We start from the raw sequence: 26,271 nt of genomic DNA, 5'->3' as shown, positions 1-26,271 counted from the left end.
AAAACTCGTTTCCAGGATAGCTTTATGAATTATTTACCTAATTTGATCATATTAAGACGTTTTGGTATAATGTACAATAAATAATATTTTATATCAATGTTAATTTTTGGTGACCAGCACTTTCAACTATCATAAGTAAACATGCTATAGCTATTCAATAGAAAGTCTGCTAGCCACCAAATGAAATCCACAATTTACCAAATTTATTTATTTTTATTTTATGTATTTATTTATTTTATTTGTTTTTTTTTTTTTTTTTGAAAAATTGCATATAAATACTGCCTTACTTTCACACTATATGTTAAAAATACTTGGAGCAAAATTGTTTGTGAAATGTTGTACTATGAGCAGCTTGTCATCTATCAACCATTAGGACTTTCACAACTTATCTCAGTACTTTCCTCTCACTGATCTTTAATAATTGTTGTTGACAGAGAAAAGCAGCCTTTAACTTTACTAAATTATTACCAAGAGAATGCGGTGTTTTGGTTCATATTTTTGACCTTCACTTCTATTGGCAGTACAAGTTATTAATCTTCATATCACTAAAAACACTATTACTTTCTAAAGAGAGAGAACATATCATCTCTGGGCTGTATTGTTTGCATTGTTCTGGAAATAAAAAACCCATAGGACAAAATTTGCTGATAGCTCAAGGCAAGGTTTTCCCAGATGTTTATTACAACTGTATTTGTTATCCTTTCCTTTCTAATTACATACTGTATAGCTGTTTAATATTTAAGTAGAACTTGACATAATACAGCTATAGAAAATTTCATTTGTGATTGTCATTTTCATCCAATACTCAAGTATACAACTGACTGATGATACAATAAGAGTATATGTAAATATTTGCTGGATAAACTGACATCTACATTACACACCAAGGCATTATTAGCCAGACTCTGTATTCTGAATAAAACAATTTCTGTTCTCTAGAGTCACTTTTTTTTTTTTTTATGCATTGATTGAAGGCAAATGAACAACTGTGAAAATCTTTTGTGTGGCCATCAAAGTTGTTGGGAAAGTGTTCGGTTTCATTCATGAGAAGTGGAAGGGGATCTAAAAACCTTTACTTTTATTCTATGATATATATATATATATATATATATATATATATATAAAATACCCATGCATTATTGTGTTTCTGTTTATTTTTTTCCTCATTTTATTAATGGAATATTACTGAAATGATCATCTACAAAATCACTTCACTAATTCATATTGCCAAGTTTTTATCAATATCCCAAGGGACAAGAATAAATAATAATAAAAATGTAGTAGTTAATAGAAATAAGTTTCACATAGAAAACAAATATTTCGGATAGCCCTATTAAGTACTTTGGTAACTTCATGGGGTCAAATTTTGATCAACAGCCCGATGGATAAAAGAATAAAATAATGTAGTCAATAAAAAAAAAGAAAAGAAAAAATTAATCATGTAGAAAAATTGACAAAAGTAGATGGCTGTGCTGGCGATTATTATTTATTTGTTATTTGGTTTTTTTTTTTTAGGAGCATTAGCAACTAAGGCCATATTGCTCCGGGGATATGCGGTGGTCATTTCCTGACATTTCCGCATCCTCCGTATTTGGTGGTCACGGGCTCGAACCCCGGTCTGATCAAGAAGAGTGTGCTACGCACTGCTGCTCCTGCCCACCTGGCTACGAAGGCTCCACTGTGCTGGCGATATGTCTCCCTTTATCCATGCATGAATTTTGACATTTCACATTTGGTCAGATTTATTATTCAAACAACAGCAATCTCCAGGCTGCCAGATTTCACATGTTACACCTGTGTATAAATGAACTGGTTCAAACGTTCAAGCATTACTTTATAAGAAAAAGTTGGATCAACACCAAACATTTTCAGCATACGTTCTATTGCTCTCTGGGAAGATTTTAATTTTGATTCCACAGCCAAACCCATCCCCCAAGTTCTCCCACACAAAAATCTACATATAAACATTTTTTTTTTTTTTTTTTAATTAAAAAAAAAACCAAAAACCAAAATATGAAAGTATTAGAACTTACAGTGCTTAGTACAGTGTATGGGTTGAAGGCTGAAAAAGACAGAAAATACTTGGTAACGTTAAATTTGAATCTCCAATAGAAAGAAAATTTGAATCTACACCAAATTTTCAGGGTTTTGTCAGAATTCTGATTCTGCCACACTGCAGTTCCCTCCCTCCACACCCCCCCCACACACACACCTATAAATGCAGAACAGTAACAATGAGCCCTTTCATAATTTCAGGACTTAGAATATCCATAAAGCCCTTTGCATGTAATTTTATATCAATAGGTTAACTCATTTCCTCTGTGTACTTTCTCCCCCATTTTCTCTTAAGGGGATGGAGTGGCAAGAGTACTGCTACAGAAATTCCACACCTCACGGGTATCCATCAAGTATAGAATGGAAGTTTTGAAACCCCGAGATACATTATTTGATCAAAATCAACCCTATTTAAATGCAGTGCAATAAGTACATTACCATATTGTTATATCTTAATGCAGGGCTGTCCAAACCACGGCCTGTAGGCCGCATGCAGCCTATGGAATGATTTTGTGCGGCCCTCCTGTGGGTTAGGCCTTTTGATTTTAGCGTGACAAAATAAAACTCTCGTTGCAAAACACTACTTGCGAATGCAAACCTAGCTTCTATGTGCAACTTCAAGTGCATTTCGTTGTGTCCATGCTAGATGTCTCATTTCAACAAGCATGCTCCGGGGTGGGTGGCCCATCGTTAGTGTCGTTTATTCGTTCGTCCGTTTACCAAGGTTGTCACCGGGGCTCACTAAATTACCAGATATACATTACGATTGATTTCCACGTTATCTTCACTATACTTCACTTCTACTTAATAAATTACTACTTATTGTCGAACAACCATGCCTCACAACAACAAAAAAAATTGAAGAAAACAAATGTATCAAAGCCGATGGGAATCAGACTATTTGATTACAAACAACAAGAATAAAATTCAATGTCTTTTGCATGCAAGTTTTGTCAATGCCTAAAGAGTATAATGTGAGATGACACTACATTACACAGTAAAAGATTTGAATTGCATATTGGGGAATCAAGCACCACCATTATTGCGGAATATAAGAAGAAATTGATGCATCTAACGAATTTTTTTTACTAAACTTAGCACTGCACAAAGTTCTAGCCTTGCCGCTTCGTACAAAGTAGCACTGGAGTTAGCAAAAGCAAAAAAGTCTTTTAGTGACAGTGTGATTGGGAAGAAATGTGCAATTTAAATGGCAAAACATTAATGAGCTGAAATTAGGCGAGAAGTTTGAAACAGTGGCATTATCTCATCAGACCGTCGCAAGACACGTAGAGCACATGGATTTTAGAATAACAGTAAAAATTCTGCAATTTTTAACGTTAGGTTTAGCAAGGGGTTTTTTTTTTTTTTTTTTTGCAATTTCTACCATTAGGTTTAGCAAGGTTTTAGTCCTACTTAACGGTAGGACTAAACCTTGCTAAACCTAATGGTAGACTCTAAATATTTTAATATCTGTACTGTATTTATTATTCTGGATGTAGCCCTCGGATTGATCTTTTTTTTTTTTAATGCAGCCCTCGGATTGCCTAAGGTTGGACAGCCCTGTCTTAATGTATGAAGTGTAAGCCAAAAGTCCCTGATATGGAGAAATAAAATTAATTTAAAGTTATGTTAGTTATATATTGGCATTGTCCCATTCAAAATAGTCCCCTCCAAAGTTTATACATTGATCTCAGTGCTTCTCCCACTGTTTGAAGTACCTTTGGAAATTCTATTTCGAAATGTGGTCCATCTTGAATCTCTGTCATGTCTTTGAATCTTCGTCCTTTTAATTGGATTTTCATTTTGGGGAACAGGAATAAGTCACAGGAGGGCCACGTCAGGAAAACAGAGAGTGTGTACTATCATCACCATTTCATTCTTGGCTAAAAACTGATGACAAAAAGCCGTGCAGACTGGCATATTGTTGTGATGAAGAAGCCAATCCCAAGTGCATAATTTGTCTGGGTGTGTTCTCCTGATATCCTCCCTTAAATGCCTTAGGACCCTGATGTACAACTGGTAATTTACAGTTTGGCTTGAAGGAAGGAACTCCTGATGAACAATTCCCTCACTCTCAAAGAAAACAATCAGCATGAACTTGACATTTCATCTGACCTGTCTCGCCCTTTTCAGAAATGACAGACTTTTCCACTGGGACTGCTGCTTTGTTTCTGGGTAATAACCATAAACCCATTTCACCTGTTATGACCTTGGAAAGAGAGTTTCTATCTCCTTTCTGCTTGCAGCTTCCCATACAGAGAAAGCTGGTTCTATTTCTGTTTGTCACTCAGCAAATGGGACAAATTTTGCAGCAATTAACGTAAGTAACGTGATTAAATTTTAAGTTAAAATGCATCAGCATGTACCATACAATAGGCATAGAATATTGTAAACGATACACTTCACTTTTTCAATATTTTCATCAGTCCAACTTGAAATTGGACAACCATTTAATCTTCAACTGAAGTTTGGCAGCTTTGGAAATGCAAAACCACTGAAAAGTTTGTGTTCTGCCCATAGTATCATCACCATATTCTTGTTTAAGCATTTTGTAAATCTGAAGCTGTTTTAAGTTTACTACAAAATTTGATGCAAATGCACTATTCCTTAATGTCTGCCATCATACTTAGCTACAAAAACTATAAGAGAAACTCAACAGAAACACGCTTAAACACCAACTGTTCACAAAAGCTAAACATCCAACTGAGGCAAAACTCACCACACTAAGTCACAACTAACAAATTAGTTCAGGAGTATTTAATGGCACACTATTATACTACACATAGTTAACTTCTCCATGCAGTCAGTCTGGAAATCTTTGGCTTGCACATTATAAGTTTATCAGAAACTTCATCATTGCCTCTCCTTTAGTTGATTATATTATCATACTGTGCCTATTATACCTGATAAGGTGCATTTCCCAAACCTGTGAAATTATACGTTGCTACCTTGAAGTACATATGATGCAATTTCATCAAAAGAAAATTCTATCCTTGGAAGGCTACAATAGACAGGACTACAAAGAAATATTTTTCATTCAGGAATTCTAAAACAGAGATTTTTAGCATAAACACTAGGTAATATTAGACACACTTTTCAGAGGGGGGGAAAAAATTGCTTCAGAATATTATAGGTATTTTCTATTGTACTTTATTTTATATCTTATTCAAAAGACTTCTAATATATCAGATAATTTTCTAATCATTATTGGATTTATGATACATTAGGTATTCTAAAATTTCTTCTAATTACATCAAATATCACTACATACTATAATACCAGGATCCTTACTAAAAGGTCGGGTAGTTATGCTCCCGGTAAATCCGAAGTATCTATATAAAATGCTGTTTCTATGCTTTTGCTTTTTGCTTGCTAACTCTAATTTTTTATACCTCAAAATCTATTAGAGCAATTTGAGAGAAATTGCGGTCTATTACTATCCTTAATCCTCTTCATATTTGCCTAAGCCTTCCTTTTCACTTCCATTATTATTAATTTTCACTGCTATCTGTTGGGCTATGTACTTGTGCAGTGCATGGGTTCAGTTTTCTGCTAAATTTAAGGTATATTAAAGTAATTAAGCCAATTTGATTATAAATTCACAGTAAATTCTCAGTATATTTGAACATAGAAAAACTGGCAAATGGCAAACAGAAACAGATAGCTTCAGCTAATTATTGATGGGATATATTGAGTGGAGCTAGCCCTTGTTAATGTTCCATTCAATGTAACCATATATCTATAATTAGCTATATTATCATTTTAATTTTACTATTTCATTTTATTTTTATTATATGTGTTTATTTATAGGGTACAACAAAGAAGTCCAACTTGGGTTAATTAAACTTGGCACTTTGAGCTATTGAGTATAGTTTTCACCCCTAATACTTTTGTCCAATTTATCTATTTGATATTATAATTAACTGAAATATTGTTATATACAGACAAATGTAATGTACAATCATAAATTTGATGGCATTAATCTGTTCTGCTACTCTTTCTTTTTCTATTTCTTATATTCTTTTACATAACTTCATATATATATAAAATCCCAAACATGAAAAGTATTAGACCAACAGTACTTGTGCAGTGCATGGGTTCAAGACTGAGAAGACAGAATATACTCTAACATTAGACTTGAATTCCTGTAGATTATAATTTTTGGGAAATGTACGTGATGGAAGGTTGTTCCAGGAGACACAAAAATGGATAAATGAGGAAGAGAGAAAGTTAGTTCTGCAAGTTTAAAGTTAGACAGTGGATACTGACTGGTTGAGGAATGCATTCAGATTGGGGAAAAGAGCAGTGAAATTAGTGATGCCAATTCAGAAGAACGGCCCCCATGAAAATGTCAATAGAAAAGGCACGAAGCAGAAAAAACATCTGAGATGGAGAGTGGAGAGACTTCGTAAGGGACAGGTCATTAAGTAATCAGAGTAATCTCTTTTGAATAGAGTTTAGGAGATTGAAAGAGCACCAAAGTCATAGCACAGATTTGAGATTAGTAGAGATTTTTTTTTTTTTTGAGATCTGTACATTTTATACTTAGAAAGAATGTACAAATCTGAAAGCTATTTAGAGAATTCCTAATGTAATGTTGAAAGCTAAAAATAAAACTCAGTTTTTTTTGATACAGAAGAACGTCTGTGATGTGCATACACCAAAAGAGATTAAAAATCAGGGTAATTCCCAACAGAGATGTGAAAGCTGAATCTGAAGGTTATTGAAGAAGAGCACAGAAGTAGACATTGTTGTGAGAAATAGGACAGGACTGAGTTTTAGAAGTATTGAAGATGACTGTTTTTTTTTTTTCACCCAATTGGAGAATTATCTACAGATCAGCATTTAAGGAATTGGCATTGGATATGCAAGAAGTTAGAGCTGTTTGTGCAGTACAAGGTTTCTCAAAATGGAAAGTATTGCACTATCATCATCAGTAACACTATGGATGGATAGGATTTCAATTCAGCAGGAGAGTTATGTAACACACCTGCAGAGAGAGAGAGAGAGATTTCCCCCCATGGTTTACTGTGTTTTCAGCCAAGATGACATGCAAGTACCTTTGAGCACAGTTGTAAAGACAGAACATATAAGAAAAACCAAATGAACTGGCTACAATGAAAATGGTTGATAATGACTGTTTTGACAATCTTGGTAATCACCTCCTGCTACTCCTCCTCCTCCAAATACAATCTGTTCAATATTTCCTGTGGTATTCCAACAGAAGGCTGTTAGGATGATTTCAAACAATCTCAATGCCAAGAAAGCACCAAGTCCTGATGGCATTTTTTCACTTGTTCTCAAAATATGTATTCCCCAGTTCGCTCCTGTTCTGTGCTGCCTTTTTGTACTTTCTTATTCCATTGGTGTTTACATTTCTGCTTGGAAAGTTTCTCATATCCAGCCACTTCCTAGAAATGGTGAAAAATCTCAGCCTTTCAATTTTTTTTCCAATTGCACTTATCTTTACTCTTTCCAAAGTAATGCAGAAATCTATCATTTGCCAACTCTTAAACTATCTCAACCTTCCGTCTGTTCAGTAATTGCTAATATGGATTCTGTAAATGTCTCTAGGCAAATTGATGAAAACTTTGAAACTCAGCTGTTTTTGACATTTCTAAGGCTTTTAATTGTGTTTAGCATAAAAGTCTTCTAAACAAGCTTTCATTTTATGGATTGCTGACTATTTTTGCAACTGGGTCTCAGGTTTCTCTCTGACCACTCACTGCAGGTGGTGGTAGACAACACTCTTCTCTAACTTCTCTACTAATGCTGGAGTTCTGCAAGATTCAGTTCCTTTCCCCACTCTTTTCTTCATATATTAATGACCTACTGTTTGGTAATCCTATCATCTTGTGGATACCTATGCTGTATGTGTATTTACAGTTGGGTTTCGAGGTTTCGTTATGGTTGATGGCTCACTGTCTTGTAAATTCTCCACTAATGCAAATGCTGGAGATCCCCATTGTTCACTCCCGACTCCTTTCCTCTTCTATATTAATGACCTTTTTCCACTGACTGATCGTTATTGTAATCTCCTCCTCCAGACTTATAAACCTTATCCTACACAAACAGCTTCAACAACTTCAAATTCTCCAGAAGGACAAAGAAGCTACTAGTTGACAGAGTAGAAGCAGCAAGATTATACACTAGATTACAAATAGATTCAGTCCAGTAGCTCGTTTGCGAAAACCATTTTAAAGCTGTGCCTCCAAAATGTAAAAGTATATTGGATCTCACCTCCCACATAACCTCAAGAGGTGAGAAGGGGATCACAAGGTGAAGTAGAAGGTGAAGAAAAAAGCCTATGGGTCTAAATAAATATGAAACTTTCACAATTAAAAAAATTAAATAACTGTTAATAATAACAAAATAAAATAAATTCTAAATATTAATAACTTACATGTTGCACTGACTTGATTAAATTTGCTTCATTCATAATCTTGTCTTCCTGAAATACAAATATATACTATTCAACATGCTAAATTCAATATCTAACAAAGACAATATTTACCAAGCTATATATTCAATTTTCGTTTATAACCACAAATTTTAGTAGCAGTTACATGGAGCTTATTACTTATTAAAACAGGAACACTTAATTTTTATTTATTTAAATTCGCTTGCAAAGAGTTCTGAATATATAGCTGTTTATTACACATTTTATAAAAAATAAATAGACAAAGATAATTACATGGTTGTCAGAATACAAAGGGGGGGAGGGGGGCACAGTGACTCAATAAGAATCTTAACTGAATGAGGACAGTGTAAATTAATGTTTACGTTTTTTAATGTTCAATGTTTAAGAAATTACAAAAAATAAAAGCAAAAATGTTCTGTGGATTATTGTAACATTTCATAGATATGAAAGAGCATATACATTGCAAATATAACAAGTAATATGATTAATTCTTATTTTGTTATATATAGCACAGAGGAATTCTTCAAGATTGACTTGAAAATGAAAAGCTTCTATCCAATTACCCTTAAAATATTCTAATCAGAATGGATCAGGTTATAATCAACAACTTGAAATCAAACTTCTAAATTTCTTTGGGACAAAGAAAAAAAGCAGGAATAAAGTGGGCAAGAACCAAACTGAAAAATGATAAACCATAAAATAATCGTAAAGTTCTATGTGCTTGTATGAAAGCATCGGGGGTAGAGTACAAATATATTTTTAACTACATAAAATAAATCCATTCTGTTGCCATTATATAAATGGCAGCAGAATAGATTTATTCAATGCAGTATTGCTCACACAGGGAAAAAAAATAATAATAAATAAATAAAATATTTGGAAAGTTAAAATTCTTCCCCACACTCTCCCCCCCCCACAAATGTACTAAACAAATGCAACCACTGCCTTGCTAAACTCTCCAGAATTGTTTTTAATAACACATCTAATTGCATAATTAAAAATATGTGCACACCAACATATTAAAATGGAAGCAAAATTAGGATAGGCATAATATCTGGTGGTTCCAGTCAGAATTTTTCAAAAATAGGAGTTTAGATTCACTGAAAAAAAATTATTTGAGATTTAAAAATTTGTAAATGGAAACAGACTTTGTTATGATTGGAACTGAACACAGATCTACGAAGTAAATAAGTTTACATTTTTTTCAATTATTAAACTGTTCTTTCAGTTTTGCATATCTTAATTACCAGAAGAAAGGCGTTCCAGACATGAAAAGTATGAAGTAGTGAAACTCTTAATTATGTGTATTGATAAACCTATACACATTGCAACTGAGTTGGAAGTACTGTCAGTGTTACCCTAAGTGCAAGTTTAGCTGTGAAGAAAACCAATCTTTGCAGCATGCTTAAAAATGAAAAAAAATTTTGCTTGTTTAGAATTACTGACGTTTAGTCAAGAAAAAAACTTAGTTTAATTATATCCCAACGTCACCATTTCTCTTTGGAATTATTAACATTGGCAATTACGGTTACATCTAGAGAGAGGAGTTTAAGACTCAAAATGACTAAAATATATTCATGAGCAGCAATTGGACAAGGAAGAATTAATGGATTGGCCATTATGTCAATAGAACAAGACGTACTAAAAGATACAAAAATATTAGACGTTACAGACAAATTTATATCAAGTAAATATCGTAAGGTAATGAGGTAAAAACTTTTAAGTTTATATCAATAATTATGATTTGAATAGCTTTTGGGGGTTTCCTTTATTCTTCAATTTTACGAATTCCACCTTAAATTTTTGCGAGGGGGGCCCAGATGAATATTTCGCCGGGGTTGACAGAAGTCTAGGTACGGCACTGCTTCAGTCCAGATGAACAGTGCAAGAAAACCATCTAAGAAATAAAGGAATTGGCGAAGAGAATAGGGACGTAGTTTTCAAGGACTTAGAGGAGGAGGACACCAGCGATTTAATTGACAACAACACTAACGGATGATGAACTCGAGGAGCTTGTTTGTTCCAACTCTGAGGATGAGGTTGGGAAAGAACTACGCCAAGAGAAGTTCGACTTGGAAAACACAGAGCAGACAATGAATGACGCCAAACACCTTGTGGACTTCTACGAATATGACAACATGATTCATGCAACGAAGTTCCAGGAAAGCCTTGACAATATTTTAACACCATATACTGCCATGTTCAACGAGTTCAAACAAAAGAAGAAGCAGCTTCCCATCATAATGTTCTTGAAAAGGGCAACTTCTACATCGACACCTAAAACTCCTGAACCGGAACGCTTAACGTCAGCCAACCAGGCTTCTTCTCCAGCCTCTGAGACCCAACTACTGAGAAGTACTGAATCCTATGGTGAATACTCTGTTGCATGCCTTGTTCTTAACTATGTAATAAAATTTTGATACAATATTTTCGAAACACGGGTCTAAAATGTTACTCATTATTGTAAAACAAAATTAAAATCTTTTAAACACATTTAAATATTTTTTGGTTAATTGTAAATGGTTGTGTAAATTTTTAGGCATATGTAGAAAACAGCTGGGATTATTCAGACGAGAGTACAGATTTTCGCCTATTTCACGTTTTTACGGTGTTGACACTAACCCCCGCAAATATGGAGACCTGACTATATAAGATATTGCCACAAAGTTGGCAATATCTTATATATAATTGCATGCAACTGCCAACACAATAAACAAGCTTGCTGTTGGTGGTTTACAGTGCATCGCCATCTTAGGCTATACCATGCATTAAACCTGTAAACATTTGTTTGGGGGGAGGGGACTACCACCTACCCAAGCCAACTACAGCTGTGAATGAAGAAGCTTTTACTTTAGGAATGTTTCCATCTCCAATAGGATTCATACTGACCTTTCTTAACAACAGGAGAGTAGAAAAAACCACTATACCAGAGTTAACCAATACACAGCTCTCAGATACTTTGTGTGTGCTGACCAGGCTAGCCGGGTGGGTAAAGTGCCTGCCTGGCAACCCAAAGGTCGCGGGTTCGATTCCCGCGTCAGGCTTGGATCAAAGTACTGCAAAAACCTTGGGAGGTGCATTATGGCCACAGAAGCCTGTGCGCCAACAACTACCAAAAAAAAAAAAGAGAGATACTTTATGTTTTGCAGCACTCAGCAAAACATGGACTAGAAAAATTCTTGCCTCAAAGTATGCTAATGTATACTTGGATTGAGAGGATATAAAAAAAAAATAATAATTTCAAAAAAGAAGTTGCCAATAGCATTCAAATATATAATAATCTGAAATATTTGTATATATTTTTTAATAAATTTGCCATTTCTAACTTTTTATATTGTTTTACTTTATTCTGTCAAAGTAGTGTTCTTAACACTGTACTTCTAAATGTTCTTTTTATTGATACAGGCTGGTCTCGATTAACATGATTAATTCGTGCTGCAAGTGCATCGCGCAAAACGGAAATGCATTAATCTAATATATAATAATCAATAGGAAAAATTATAATTGGTCCTTGACCTTTAGGAATGCCCATAAAGAATTTTAAAAATACCTTTTAAATAACTTTTTAACTGTATACCATGTAAAAGATAATGAAAGTAATTACAGAATTAAATGTTTATTGCATAAAACAGCAGTTCCCAAATATAAATTTTTGAGGGAAACAGCGATACTTGACATCTGTCAGACAGTGCAAACTACTAGCTCGAGGTAGTTCAGTTTCAACATTACCTATTAAGTTGTTTGGACCTAACTACTTAATAAACAGAATTGTTAGATATTTCTTTTGGCCTAGGGTGCCATGAACCGAGAAAGTTTGGGAAGCTCTGGCATAAAATACACAATGAAGAAACTATTTTTTATGAAAATATTTGAACAGAGTCGTTTGAACAGTGTTGGCTTTCTTTTTTTCATCAATCAGTTTCCGATAATCGACAACTATCTTCTCTAGACCCTGGTGAAATATATATATCACAGAGAATCTAAAACCTTCTGTTTGAGGTTCTCTGCAATACAAAAGATTTCATCTAGTTCTTTTACCGTTATCTCCTTTGCGGTAACATTTTCATCTGGTTCATTTAAAAACAGAATTTTAAATGCAAGTCTGCAAGTGACTTTATTAGCAGGAGACAAACAACACGTCTTCTTCCGATGGTTGATGGAACACACTGAGGCGGGCAGCAGGCAAACACTTGTTTATTGCTCATCCAATGCGTGGTAAGCTTAGCGCAATTCAAATCTTTTTCAACTATCACATAAAAAAAGATTGCATTAATTAGAAATCTGCATTGTGTAAAGTGAAAAGTGGTATAATTTTTTCAAATAGCGGTAACTGAAAAACGCATTAATCTAACTGGTGTTATGTGAGACCTGGCTGTGTATTTAATTAGTAGCTGGAGTGACTCTTGCATCAAGCATGGGAAGGGGATTATGGGAAACAAGCAGTTAATTCAGCTACTGATTGCAGGAATGCTGGCCTGAATCCAGAGGAGCCAACGTTCATTCCAGCTTATCCCAAAGGCATTCAGTGGGTGTTAAGGTTGGGGCTCTTTCTGGGAAGGTCAATGAAGCTTTTGCATGCCCATGCTTTCAAATCAACACAGAATACAGACTGTGCAGTAAGACATGGTGAACTGTCATACTGAAACAGAAAAGGGCCGTTCCTATATTGCTGCCACAGTGTAGAAGAGTGGAATTGCTCAGAATGTCAATGTCATTCACAGAATTCGTTGTTCCAGGAATGATGACCAATGATACAAACCATGATGGAACAACCCCAAATGGTGACAGCACCTAACTTCATAGCTGGAATAACATACTCTAGTAATCACATTCTCTGGGAGTTTTTCTGAATCCAGGGACAAATTACGACAGCAGTGCACTAGGCAAGTATTTGATGAGTATTCAATGAGGACTAATTGGTGATTAACATCAGATCAGCTACTGCTGATCTAGGATGTTACAGTTTCATTTGCAAAAGCACAAACAGAATGTTTGCCAGTATGACATCCTATGAAGACCAGAAGCTCTCAACACCTTGATCTATCATCTGTATTTTGTTGCACCTACTGCTACCATGCTGTGTAACAGCATTATTACATAACATCTCATATTGTGAATTCTTTCACAAGTCGCCTAGGTGGTGCCCACTAACATAAGTAACAACAGTCTTCTCTACTGGGAACGTATTACTTATTCATGGTATAACGAGAGGCAACTCATTGTGAAGGAATACACAATATGAGATGTTACATAATGATGCCATTGTACAACTTTGGTTGGCTTACTGTGTATAGAAATGATGCTAATGTACTAACTTATATGACAGTTAACTCTTCCCACAATCTGAGGCTTTTTAGCCCTAAATCCTATATGTATAAATGGACATTTTATTTGAAAAGACCATTAAAATATATATATATTTATATAGTATGTAGAAAGTGTGAAGAAGATTTTTGTTTAATCCTATTGAATCTACGGTATACACCAGAAGTGAATTCGACGAAATGGATAAGGAATGTAGCGATATATGGTAGGATGAGGTGACCAGGTAAGATATGAAAAAGAGAGACAGATAGTTGGCAAGAAATTAAAATAAGAAATGAAAAGGAGACCAAAATAAGACTACATTGCAGTGTTTTTCATATATATATATATATATATTAAATGTAATTTTTTAAAAAGTTACAGTGGATTCAATATATTAATACAAACTTATATATATATATGAGTATATATGCTCCTTGGGGGGGGCACACATAAAAAACATATATACCTACTACTAATACCTGCATATCTACAAATAACATTGACAGGAAAACTAATAAAATGCAGGGTTCTGCTATTGCATTTCGTCAGCTTCAGAGGTTTTCTGGGTCATTTTTGTGAAGGTTTGAGCCCCAGTCTGCTTCCCTTTGAAGATCACATCAATCAACCTAGGGATCTTCAGTGCCATCAAAATGTCATGTACAGGTCAAATGCTTATGTGGCATCTTATTATCACTTCATGCTGGAAGCCTGTTGATCACATCACCTTGCATTGACAATCACACTACTACTGTCTCCTCAAAGTCCTACGAGCATATTTATAGTTATGTCTAACATGTAATAATTGGGTAGAATGTGACCAACTATCAACAGCAGAGTGTCCAGTTATTGATGTTAGGGCAGTATATATGCACTCTGTAAAGGTTTAACTAGGATTGTATATGAAAATTACCAAAAAATGCAACTGTGGTTTTTTATTTTTCTTTTTTTATTTATTTACCCTGCCACTATAAAACAGCCTTTACAGCACTACTTTCATATATGCTACATTTATTTATTAATGAACATAGTCTTTTTTTTTATATCCTCAGGAAAATCTTATTCAACCAGGATAGAATACCTCAGTGGTTCTTTGCACTGAGGTATTCTATCCTGGTCAGTCATCTATAATAGTTCAACATGTCTTCAGTAATCACAAAGACTATCTAGATCTATTACAAAAGAGGTATCAGAAATCACTGTTTTTAACTTAACTCTTGCATTAATAGGTAATGTAAAGCAATTTTCTAAGCTCTCTCTCTCTCTCTCTAAATTTTACTAACATATATAAAAACTAAAATAGATACCTCCTTTTCATTGTCTTTTCCTCGAAAAGCTTTTCTTGGTACAATTTTAACAGCATACTTTTTCAGTGATGTTTTATCAAAGGCTTGACGTACCTCTCCATATGCTCCTCTTGCAAAATAAAAATAAATAATATAAATACCTAAAACAAATAATTCACATTTTGCATTTCCGTACAACAGTACTATAGTTGAACATAAAATTTACAACTTTCAGTAACATTTTATTACTTTATGAATAAAAAAGGTTTAATATTAATTAGAAGTAATCATATAGAAAAAGAAAGACACAGGCTTTTTCTGAACCAATCAAAAAATAAATAAATAAAAAATAATAAAAAGTAAAATATATAAAAAATAAAATAAAAGTGAGTCACCAAAAAAAGGAGAGAGAGATAACACATTATGCAACTTATTTAATCCTAGGATGTTCAAGCAGTATCCAAAAATACTACTTTTAAGTTTTCAGTTTTTTTTTAAATAAAATGAAAACCTTGCCCATATACCATTCCCCATCAATAATTTAGCAGGTGTACAAACACCACTTATCTAGCAATTATAATTTGTTTCCCCACTCTGAAGGAAAGGGGGGTCAAATACAGGTAATATATATCTGTACCAATGGCATATTATAATTTGGCTCTTTTTACCTGAACAAACTTTCAAATTGAAAAGCCAGTCACTATTTGTGAATACACAAGAAATATGGATGCTGTAGGCAGCTATGACCATTACTCTGATTATTCATCAATGAAATGGTGGAGGAAGTTGCTTTTATAGCTTTTAGAAGTCTCGAATGCAGTTTTATCTTGATGAAGATGACAGATTCATCTCAAAAGATGCCTTCATCACAAGCAATTTTAAAAGAAGTTGCCTGTTCAGCTAGCAGAACAGGTCCAAAATTCAAATACAGAAGACAAATTAATGTCTATTCTCATTTTATAACAAAATATGAGAATCCAAATAATGAGACTGTGCATCATGCAGTAACAGTAGCAGGGGAAAATAAAGTCTGGTAATATGAGACATGCCCCCAAAAATCAGGATTTTCAAAGTTTCAAGAAATATTACATCATATAAACAATTAACATTTAAAATGTCAAAAATTTTATAAAACATTTTCCCATGCAGTTTTATATATTAGTTCATGCAAATCCAAAAAAAAAAAAAAATATAATAATAATAATAATAATAATAATAATTCTTGAATATCACATTTCAAGTGGTAATTTCTTTTTGTATTTTAGAACTGGACTGCATGCAGAAGACTGAAAATAATAGTGGACTGCAAAGGGTCAATAAATAACATGTTATATAATGTACACAGTGTACATTTCTGGTCCATGAAATTTTTTTTGCCTTAAATTTATTGAATTTTTCCATTTTCTGTAATTAACAGGAGTAAAAGTAAATCCAATAATTTGTTACTAGTTAATTGCTAATTAACTAAACATTTATAAAAACAATTTTTTTCATTTGACTGCATGTAACTTCAGTGTGTGTTTTGGTTGCGCACCCTGGAATAAAAAATCAAATACAGTAAACCCCCGCTATTTGCAGTATCTGTATTCGCGGTCGCTGATTTAATATAAAATGAAACCTAAAAAAATGTGAATTTTAAAGTGCCGTTAACATTTTCCGCCTTAAAAAAACATGGGCGTGGCGAAAATTATCTTTCCCTGTCAAAACAGTGCTCAGTGGGTGGGAGGAGAGGGGTGAAAAAATCGCGAGCATGGATGTTTCTCACTAATCCTTGTTCAGTATGTGTTATGCTCTTGTCATGGAAGGTTTCGTCGTTTGTTTTTAATTTATATGCTTATAAATTGAATGAATTTATCAATTTATAAATTGATATGCTTACAAAAGTGATAAATCTACCGTTTTGCAGTGTAAAATAGACTTTTTTCGAGTGTGTTAACAGAAGAAAGTGACTTTATTGTGGACAAGTTCTTTATAACCTGTACAAAAATATGGCTAAGAATAACAAGGGAAATGTGAAAAGATCAAAGAAGATGATGATATTAGCGAATAAAATTGAGTTATTAGACAAAATTTCTAATGGTGAAAGTGTCTCCTCAGTGGCAAAACATTATAAAATCAATGAGTCAACGGTATGATCAATCAAAAAATCGGAAGAAAAAATCCGCCGTAGTGTTCGTGAAAACGTGCTAATTGCTTCAAAAATTTGCTCTGTAACTCGTGAAGTTAAATTAGAAAAAAATGGAAAAAGCTTTTAAATCTGTGGATAGAAGACTGAACTCAAAATAAAATTCCGTTAAGTTCACTCATGATTCGTGAAAAGGCAAAACTCCTTTATCAACATTTTAGCGAAACTGGTGATAGCACTGGCGGGGTAAGTTTTTTAGCTAGCAAAGGCACTGGTTTGAAAGATTTGTTTGAAATTTCTAATAAATATTACATTTAATATTAAATTGTTTCTTATTTTCATTTCAATGCCATATGCTTGCATTTCACTATGTACTGTCTATGTACATAGTCATATTATGAAGATACATATAATACATACATAGACAAAATTTTAAACTAGTTTTTCTTATATATTTCATACTTTGGAACGGAACCCCTTTATTACTATGGGAGCCATAACTCAGTATTCGCGTTTTCAGTATTCGCGGCATTTCTCAGGAACGTAACCCCCGTAATTTTTATTTTTAAATCATTTACATGGAAGGCATTATGTCTAAAATTGCAATTATAAAATCACATATAATTTTAAAAGATCACAAATAAAAAAAATACAAAACAAAATTAAATCAAAGTTCAAGCACAAAATGATATGAAATCATTAATGTAACAAGTGTAGTAAATGTAATACTATTTGTTTTATTTATAACTAAATTAAACGGTATGCATTATATCTTTTTTTTTTTTTTTTTAAGGAATATCCCAAACACGAGAGGTATTAGAACCTATAGTACTTAGTATCGTGCATGAGTTGCAGTTTGAGAAGACGAAAGAAGATATTTGTTGAGATTTAGACTTGAACTTCTGTAGACTGTAATTTTCAGGAAATATGTATTAAGGAAGGTTGTTCCAGAAAACGGCAGTTGAATGAATAAACGAGGAAGATGAAAAGTTGGTTCTGTGAGTTTGAAGTTGGACAGTAAATGGATGTTGGCTGGTGGCGGCAGGTGTTCGAACTGTTTTGAAAGAGAGAGTGGGAATTATAGAAGCAAATTCAGAAGAACAGTGCCCATGGAAGTATCTGTAGAAAAGGCATGCAGTAGAAACAGTATGTCTATGAGAGTGGAGAGACTGTTAGAAATGAGTCATCAATTAACCTAACTGCCCTCTTCTGAATGGAATTTAGAAGCCTGAGAGAGGTTTTGGGAGCACCGCCCAGGATGTGGGAACAATAGTTCATTGTAGGATGGATTTGCGATTTGTACAGAGTGAACAGCTATTTGGAAGAAAAGCAATGCCAAGAGTGAGAGAGAAAACCAAGTTTTTTAAATGCAGAGGAAGCAATATTTGTAATGTGCTTGTGCCAAGAGAGATTAGAAGTCAGGGTAATCCCCAAAAGAGATATCAACTTGGTTAGAAATTGGAGTGTCACCAAAGGTAAGTATAATAGCATAAGGATCTTTTTACGAGATATAAGAGAGGACTGAGTTTTAGAAGGATTGAAATCAACTAAGTTGTCTTTGCCCCACTGGAGAATTACCTGGAGATTGGCATTTAGGGAATTGGTAGCAGATATTTGAGAAGTTGAAGCTGATTTAGCAGGGGCGAGGTTTCTCAAACTGGAAAGTGGAATGCAATGTGCTATCATCAGCAAAACAATGGATAGGATTTCCGGTCAATGGAAGAAGGTCATTAATATACAAGAGGAAAAGAGTGGGGGAAAGAACTGAACCTTGGAGGGGACACCAGTATTAGTGAAGAAGTTAGAAGATAGAGAGCCATCTACCCTCACCCTCAGTGAGCAGTCAGAGAGAAAACTGGATAACCAATTACAAAAAAACAATTGGCAAACAATAAGATGGAAGCTTGTTTAGAAGACCTTTATGTCAAACATGAACGAAAGCCTTTGAGATGTCAACAGCAACTGCTTGTGTTTCACCAAACTTTTCCATTGAATTTGTCCATAAATGAATAACATAAGCCAGAATATCACCAGTGGATCGACACTGACGGAATCCACACTGACAATCATTGATCAGACGGAAGGTTTCTAGATAGTTTAAGAGTAGGCAGTTAATTGATTTCTCCATTACTTTAGAAAGAGTAGAATTAATTACAATGGAACAATAATTGGATGGGAGGGATTTGTTACTCTTTTTGGAACTGACTGGATATGAGCAAATTTCCAAGCAGAACGAAAAACACCTTTGGAATAAGAAAGTGAAAAAAGCAGCAAAGAACAGGAGTAAGTTCAGGAGCACAGGTTTTGAGAACAAGTAGAGAAATACCATCAGGGCCTGGAGCTTTGTTAGCATCAAGATTGGTCAAAATCCTTCTGATGTCCTTTTGATGGAAGACCAAAGCAGGCATTGAATGGATCGTGCTGGGAATGTTGTCGTTATTTGGTTTTTAGGAGCATTAGCAACTAAGGCCATATTGCTCTGGGGATATGCGGTGGTCATTCACTGACCTTTCCGCATCCTCCATATTTGGTGGTCACAGGCTCGAACCCCGGTCTAATCAAGAAGCGTGTGTTAGGCACTGCTGCTCCTGCCCACCTGGCTACTGAGGCGCCTCGTGCTGGGAATGATGGGAGATGTTTTACCAAGTTCCTTAATACCCGAGTAGGAAGAAACATGGGATGCTAGCAGTTCAACTTTATCCTTAGCTGAAGTGACAATAGAATCATCTGGTTTTGATAGAAGTGGGAGCAGAGATGGACAAACGTTGTGGCCAATAGCTTTGGTAAGAGACCAGAATGCTTGTTTGTTTGTTATTTTGTTTTTAGGAGTATTAGCAACTAAGGCCATATTGCTCCGGGGACATGCGGTGGTCATTCCCTGACCTTTCCGCATCCTCCGTATTTGGTGGTCATGGGTTCAAACCCCGGTCTAATCAAGAAGCATGTACTACGCACTGCTGCTCCTGCCTCACCTGGCTATGGAGGCACCGACCAAAATGCTTGTCTACAATTAAGGCAAGAAGCAAGTTTTCTACTCTTAGCCTGTTCGAAATATAATTTGGAATGATTAATAACTGCTTTATAATTGTTGCAAGCTTTGGTGTAGGTAGAAAATGAAACTGAAGAATTGGAAAAAAGTCAATCATGATAAGCAACATTCTTTTCATGAACAGCCCTAGCACATTTATTGGAAAACCAAGCTTTAGATAAAGGATGAGATTTTAAGGTGGAGTGTGGAAAAAAGGATTCCATTCCTGCAAGAATAATTTCACTGACACGATCTGAGCAAATGTTGACATCAAGAGTTTTGGAACAGTAATCCAACCAAGGAAAAGAAGAAAAGAAATCTCACAGGTCATCCCATTCTGCATTCTTCTAATGTCAAACATCAGGAAGCTGGGAATAGCCATGAGATAAATATTCCATTGGAAAAGAGACAACCACCAAGTTGTGATTTGAAGTGCCTAATGGACCACTCACTTCGACTATGTACTTAGAAGGGTTGCTTGTGAGAAAAAGATCAAGCGTATTGGCTGTAGGGTTAGGATTTAGGGTAGGTAAATGAACAATCTTTGCAAGGTCATTAGTAATTGCAAAAGCCTCAGCATCTCGGCCAGCTGGGTCTGTGTGACTAGAAAACAGAAGCCAACTGAAATTATGAACATTAAAATCACCAAGGAAAATTACCTCATTGTTAGGAAAGTTGGACTGGAGAAAGTCAAGTTGCAAAGAGAGGAAGTCAAAGAGTTCCAAGTGATTAATGGAGTTGGGAGAACGGTAGAGACAACAGATGAATTTGACACAATGAGGGAGAGAGATTTTAAGCCAGATAAGGTCGAAAAGAGGAGATTCCAAATTACTGTCTTTGAAAGGGAATATCGGAATGGACATATGCACACGTATCACCTTTGAGGCAAAAGGAATAATACAGTGAATAATTTGGGCAACTGAGACAAGCAGCAGTTGAATCAACTGATAACTGAGATTGTCAGAAAAAGTACATGAGGTTTGGTAGACTGTAAGTGGAAATGGACATCACCGAGATTAGAACTGAGACCACATATATTTGTGAAATGAACTAGGAAGTGTTTTGGAGGTTTAGATGTTTTCGCAGATATGTTTGCTCTATTAGTTTGACAATTCATGGTGTATTCAGTAGTAAGAAAAAGAGAGAGGGTATGCTGTATGAAGTAATGAAATTTTTGGATATGGCTAACACATGGTAAGAATATACCCAGATCCTTAACATAAAGTGGACTCAACAATTCCTCCCCCCCCATAAGAGCATTCTTGGACTCAGGGGAGGTCCCTGTGGACTGGAGATGTGTTAATGTATCCCCATTCACAAAGGGGAAATTCAAGGGTGACACAAGTAAATTACAGACCTTTAGCATTAGCAGAGGCATTTGATGCAAGAAAGCAAGCTTATGCAGCATCAGCCAAAAAAAAAAAAAAAAACCCACTTCCACTTCACCCCTCTGTTCGTTCAAAATACCTGTCCAGCTGAGCCTTAAACTTATTTAGGCTATCAACCTCCACCACAAGGGATGGAAGTCTGTTCCACCAACCAACCACCCGCTGGCTAAAGGCAAATTTCCGCACGTCTGTCCTACATCTGTCTTTCCTCAATTTGAATTTATGCCCTCTCAGGTGATTTTTCTGAGCTAGAGGAAGAATCCCATCAGCATTGAGCATGCTTAAACCATTCAAGGCTTTATACACCTCTATCAGATCACCTCGCTGGTGCCTAGTCTCCAGACACTGTAATTTGCAAAACTTAAGCCTTTCTTCGTAAGAGCACCCCTTTGTTCCATTCACTAATCTTGTTGCCCTTCTCTGTACTCGTTCCAGCAGCTCTACATCCTTCTTGAAATGAGGCCTCCAGACCTGTATACAGTACTCTAGGTGTGGCCTGACCATCGCCTTATACAATGGAATAATCACCTCCTTATCCCTGCTGGAAAAATTCCTGTATATCATTGACAATACTCCATGAGCTACTCTTGCAGCCCGTCTGCACTGTTCAGAGAACTTCATATCTGCCTGCACAACCACCCCCAAGTCCCTTTCATTCTCTACCACTGTCAGTGTAGTACCACAGAGTTTATACGTTGCTCTGGGGTTGCTGTTTCCCATGTGTAGTACTTTACATTTGTCAATGTTAAACTTCATTTGCCACCTCTCAGCCCATCTGCTCAACCTTTCCAGATCCTGTTGCAGCAGCATAGTGTCAGTAGTGTCCTTGACAACCCTGCCAACCTTTGTATCGTCTGCAAACTTGGACATTAAGCCCGATATACCATCATCAATATCATTTATAAATACAGAAAACAATAATGGACCCAACACTGAGCCCTGAGGGACTCCACTAATAACATCAGTCCACGATGAGCAGTGTCCATTGATTACCACTCTCTGTCTTCTCCCCCTCAACCACCCCTTTATCCATAGCAGCAATTTGCCTCCAATGTCACACTGCTCCAATTTGTGTAGCAGTCTTCCATGTGCAACAGTATCAAAAGCCTTTCTAAGATCCAAGTATATAATATCAAAGTTATTCCCTGCATCCAGTTCTTTTGTGACTGCATCATAGTATCCAATCAGGTTGGTCAGGCAAGACTTCCCCTTAACAAAACCATGCTGTGTCTGAGCTATAACTGAAGTCTTGTCTAAATGATCCTGCAGTGCTTCTTTAACCAGTGCCTCCATTAATTTTCCTGGAACAGAAGTTAAGCTCAACAGGTCTATAATTACTTGTGTCAGCCTTTGATCCTCCTTTGTGAATTGGGGTCACATTTGCACATTTCCAGTCTATGGGTACCTCCCCTGAGTCCAAATAAGCTCTCATAATTATGGCTAAGGGTTTGCTTACTTCCTTTGCTGCCTCCTTTAATATAACTGGATAGATCCCATCCACCCCGGGTGCCTTTCTTGTGTTTATCTTCAACAGTTTCTCCTCCACTTTACTCCCAGTTATTTCAAGATTCTGTAGCTTCCTGCTAGAGTTGAATACACCTCTGGCATTCCCCTCGCTGAATAACTCCTCATGTGTGAATGTCGATGCAAAATATTCATTTAGTTTGTTAGCTACCTGAGCAGGATCATCAACAGTTGACCCATCATTATCAAGTGGACCAATCTGATTCATCCCCTTCCTTCTAGAGTTTACATAAGTAAAGAACTCTTTGCTGTTTTTCTTTGCATCCCTTGCCAAGGATTTCTCGTAATCTGCCTTCGCCTGCCTAACCTCCTTTGTAACTTGGTTGCATATCAACTTGTATCTATCATAGGCTTCTGTGTCATGTGTTAATTTGTATGTATCCCATGCATTTTTCTTCTCTGCCATATGCCTCATTAGTTCATCTGACATCCATTTTGGCCTAAACCTTGAACAATATTTCTTAGTTGGTATGTAAAGCCTAGTAGCTTCCAAGATAAGTTCTTTGAATGCTTCCCATTTTGAATTTGCTGTTGGTAACATCATCAGTTGGTCCCACTGTATAGAATTTAAATACTGTCTCAGTCCATCGTAGTCGCCTTTACGGAAGCAATAACCCTTCCCTTTACCCCTAATGGTAGTTACCTCTTTGAGTAAATCCCACTTCAGCACACTGTGATCACTGCCACCTGGTGGTTCATTTATCTGCAGATTCTTAATGCATGAAGAATCACTGCTGATAATCAAATCAAGAGTATTACTCCCTCTAGTTGCCTCCCGAACATGCTGATGTAGAAAACAATCATCCAATAAATCCACAAAAGCCCTGCTAGTGTGTGAGTAACCAGTCCCCAAATTCCAGTCAATATCTGGGAAATTAAAATCTCCCATTATAAGACTCTCTGATTTACTGGCCCACTCTATTTCCCTGTACAGTTCCTTATTATACTCATCAGAGTCATTAGGCCTATAGCACACTCCTACTCTCAATTTTGATCTCACAATGTTTATGTCACACCAAACTGACTCAACACTGCACTGTCCAGCGATGTCGACTGGCTTCACTTCCTTGGTTTTTATGTTTCTTAACTAATAGCATAACCCCTCCCCCCTTCCTATCCTGTCTATCCTTTCTGTAGACGTTGTACTCCCCAAATTGCAGTTCTGCATCCCTTATATCTGTGTGACACCACGTCTCTGATATCCCAACAATATCTGCCTTCGATGTTTTGAGCAATACCTCAAATTCATCAAATTTATTTACTAAACTCCTAGCATTGGTGTACACGCAAGTATACCTGCACCTGTTTCTATTCTTAGCTACCCTAACACAACCCATGTGTTTACTTGTACCGCAATGGCTCCCAGCAGTCTCTGAAATACCATGCATCTTGTTTTTCAGGCTTCTGCTCATTCTAATAGAAGCAGTGCAAGAATCTCTTTCACCTCTGCCAGTGGCTACTGTCAATCTATTGGTCTTTGTCTCCCCCCAAGCTAGCAGTTTTCTGACCCACCTAACACTGCCTCGATAGCATCAGCAAATATTCTTGCACCCTTTCTATTTAAGAGTATCCCATCCCTGTAGAAGCAATCTCTCCTGTTAACAAGTACATTAGTTTAACTTTAGACCTGTACATTAGACCTGTTAGTTTAACTTTTGTTCTGGGGAAAATAATGGAGTCACTGGTTAAAGAAGCACTGTAGAATCATCTAGACAAGGCTGCAGTTATAGTTCAGACACAGCATGGGTTTGTTAAGGGGAAGTCTTGTCTGACCAATTTGATTGGATACTATGATGTGGTCACAAAGGAACTGGATGCAAAAAATAATTTTATATCACATACTTGGATTTCAGGAAAGTTTTTATACCGTTGTACATGGAAGACTACTATGAAAATAAATTGGAGCAGTATGGCATTAAGGGCAAGTTGCTGCTATGGATAAAGGGATGGTTGAGTGTGAGAAGACAGAGTGGTAATCAATGGACACTACTCTTCGTGGACTAATGTTATTAGTGGAGTCCCTCAGTGCCAGGCCCATTGTTGTTGTCTGTATTTATCAATGATATTGATAAAGGTATATCAGGTTTAATGTCTAAGTTTTCAGATGATACAAAGGTTGGCATGGTTGTTAATGACACTAATGACAGTACACTACTGCAACAGAAAAGTTGAGCAGATAGACTGAGAGGTGGCAACTGAAGTTTAACACTGACAGATACAAAGTTCTGCATACAGCAGTAACCCCAGAGTTACATACCAACTATGCAGTACTACACTCAGTGGAGAATGAAAAAGACCTGGGGTAATTGTGCGGTCAGATATGAAGTTTTCTGAGCAGTGCAGACAGGCTGAAAGAGTAGCTCATGGGGTCTTGTCAATGAGGTACAGGAATTTTGCTAGTGGGGAAAAGGAGGTGATTATCCCTTTGTTTTAGGAACAAAGGGATAATCACTTAGGAAGGATGTAGAGTTGCTCGAGCGAGTACAGAGGAGGGCAATAAGATTGGCGAGTGGAACAAAGGGTTTCTTTTATCAAGAAAAGCTTAAATTCTGCAATTTGCAGTGAAGGTGATCTGGTTGAGGTGTACAAGACCTTGAATAGTTTGGGCAAGCTCAATGCTGATGGGATTCTTCCTCTTGCCCAGATTAATTGCCCGAGACAAATTCAAATTGAGGAAAGACAATTGTAGAATAGATGTGAGGAAATTTGCCTTTAGGCAGTGGGTAGTTGATTGCTAGAACAAACTTCCATCTGTTGTGGAAGTTGAGAGCTTAAATAAATTCAAGGCAGAACTAGATAAACATTTAGAGTGAATTGATGAGTGAAATGGGATAGTTATTACTATTATTATTTTTTTTTTGCTGATGCTGTATAAGCTTGCTTTCTTGCATCACATGCCTCTAACTTATTTCTTGATAGCAAAGCACAAAAATGTTTCAAAATGTCAATTAACTGAAAAGAGGTCTAATGATTTTAGATTTAGTATGATGCCTAAGTGATATATGTACACTTACACATTACAATAAACAAATTATTTAGCAAAAATTACATACATAAAAAGTGTTTCATTTTATTAATTTTTTTTTAATATCCATATATTTTATTCTCCAGTAAATGGATGAATACTTGCACAGTGAGTA

The 26,271-nt window shown here is 35.8% G+C and overlaps 1 protein-coding gene across 1 annotated transcript in view; it reads right to left on the bottom strand.

Annotated features, from left to right (window-relative positions):
• Positions 1-26,271, bottom strand: part of lok (ovarian-specific serine/threonine-protein kinase loki) — a 270,142-nt gene that overhangs the window by 121,491 nt on the left and 122,380 nt on the right. Inside the window, exons 6-7 of the mRNA XM_090373619.1 lie at positions 15,088-15,196; positions 8,459-8,506 (exon numbers count right to left, since the gene is read on the bottom strand). Of these exons, the coding sequence (XP_090229745.1) occupies positions 8,459-8,506; positions 15,088-15,196 (157 nt within the window). The remainder of the gene's footprint in view (positions 1-8,458; positions 8,507-15,087; positions 15,197-26,271) is intronic.

Source organism: Mastigoproctus giganteus, chromosome 5, assembly GCF_048544385.1.
Source record: "Mastigoproctus giganteus isolate SK-2022 chromosome 5, ASM4854438v1, whole genome shotgun sequence".
Classification (NCBI taxonomy): domain Eukaryota; kingdom Metazoa; phylum Arthropoda; class Arachnida; order Uropygi; family Thelyphonidae; genus Mastigoproctus; species Mastigoproctus giganteus.
The sequence above is the reverse complement of the archived record's forward strand: the minus strand, read 5'-3'. Positions and strand labels throughout refer to the sequence as shown.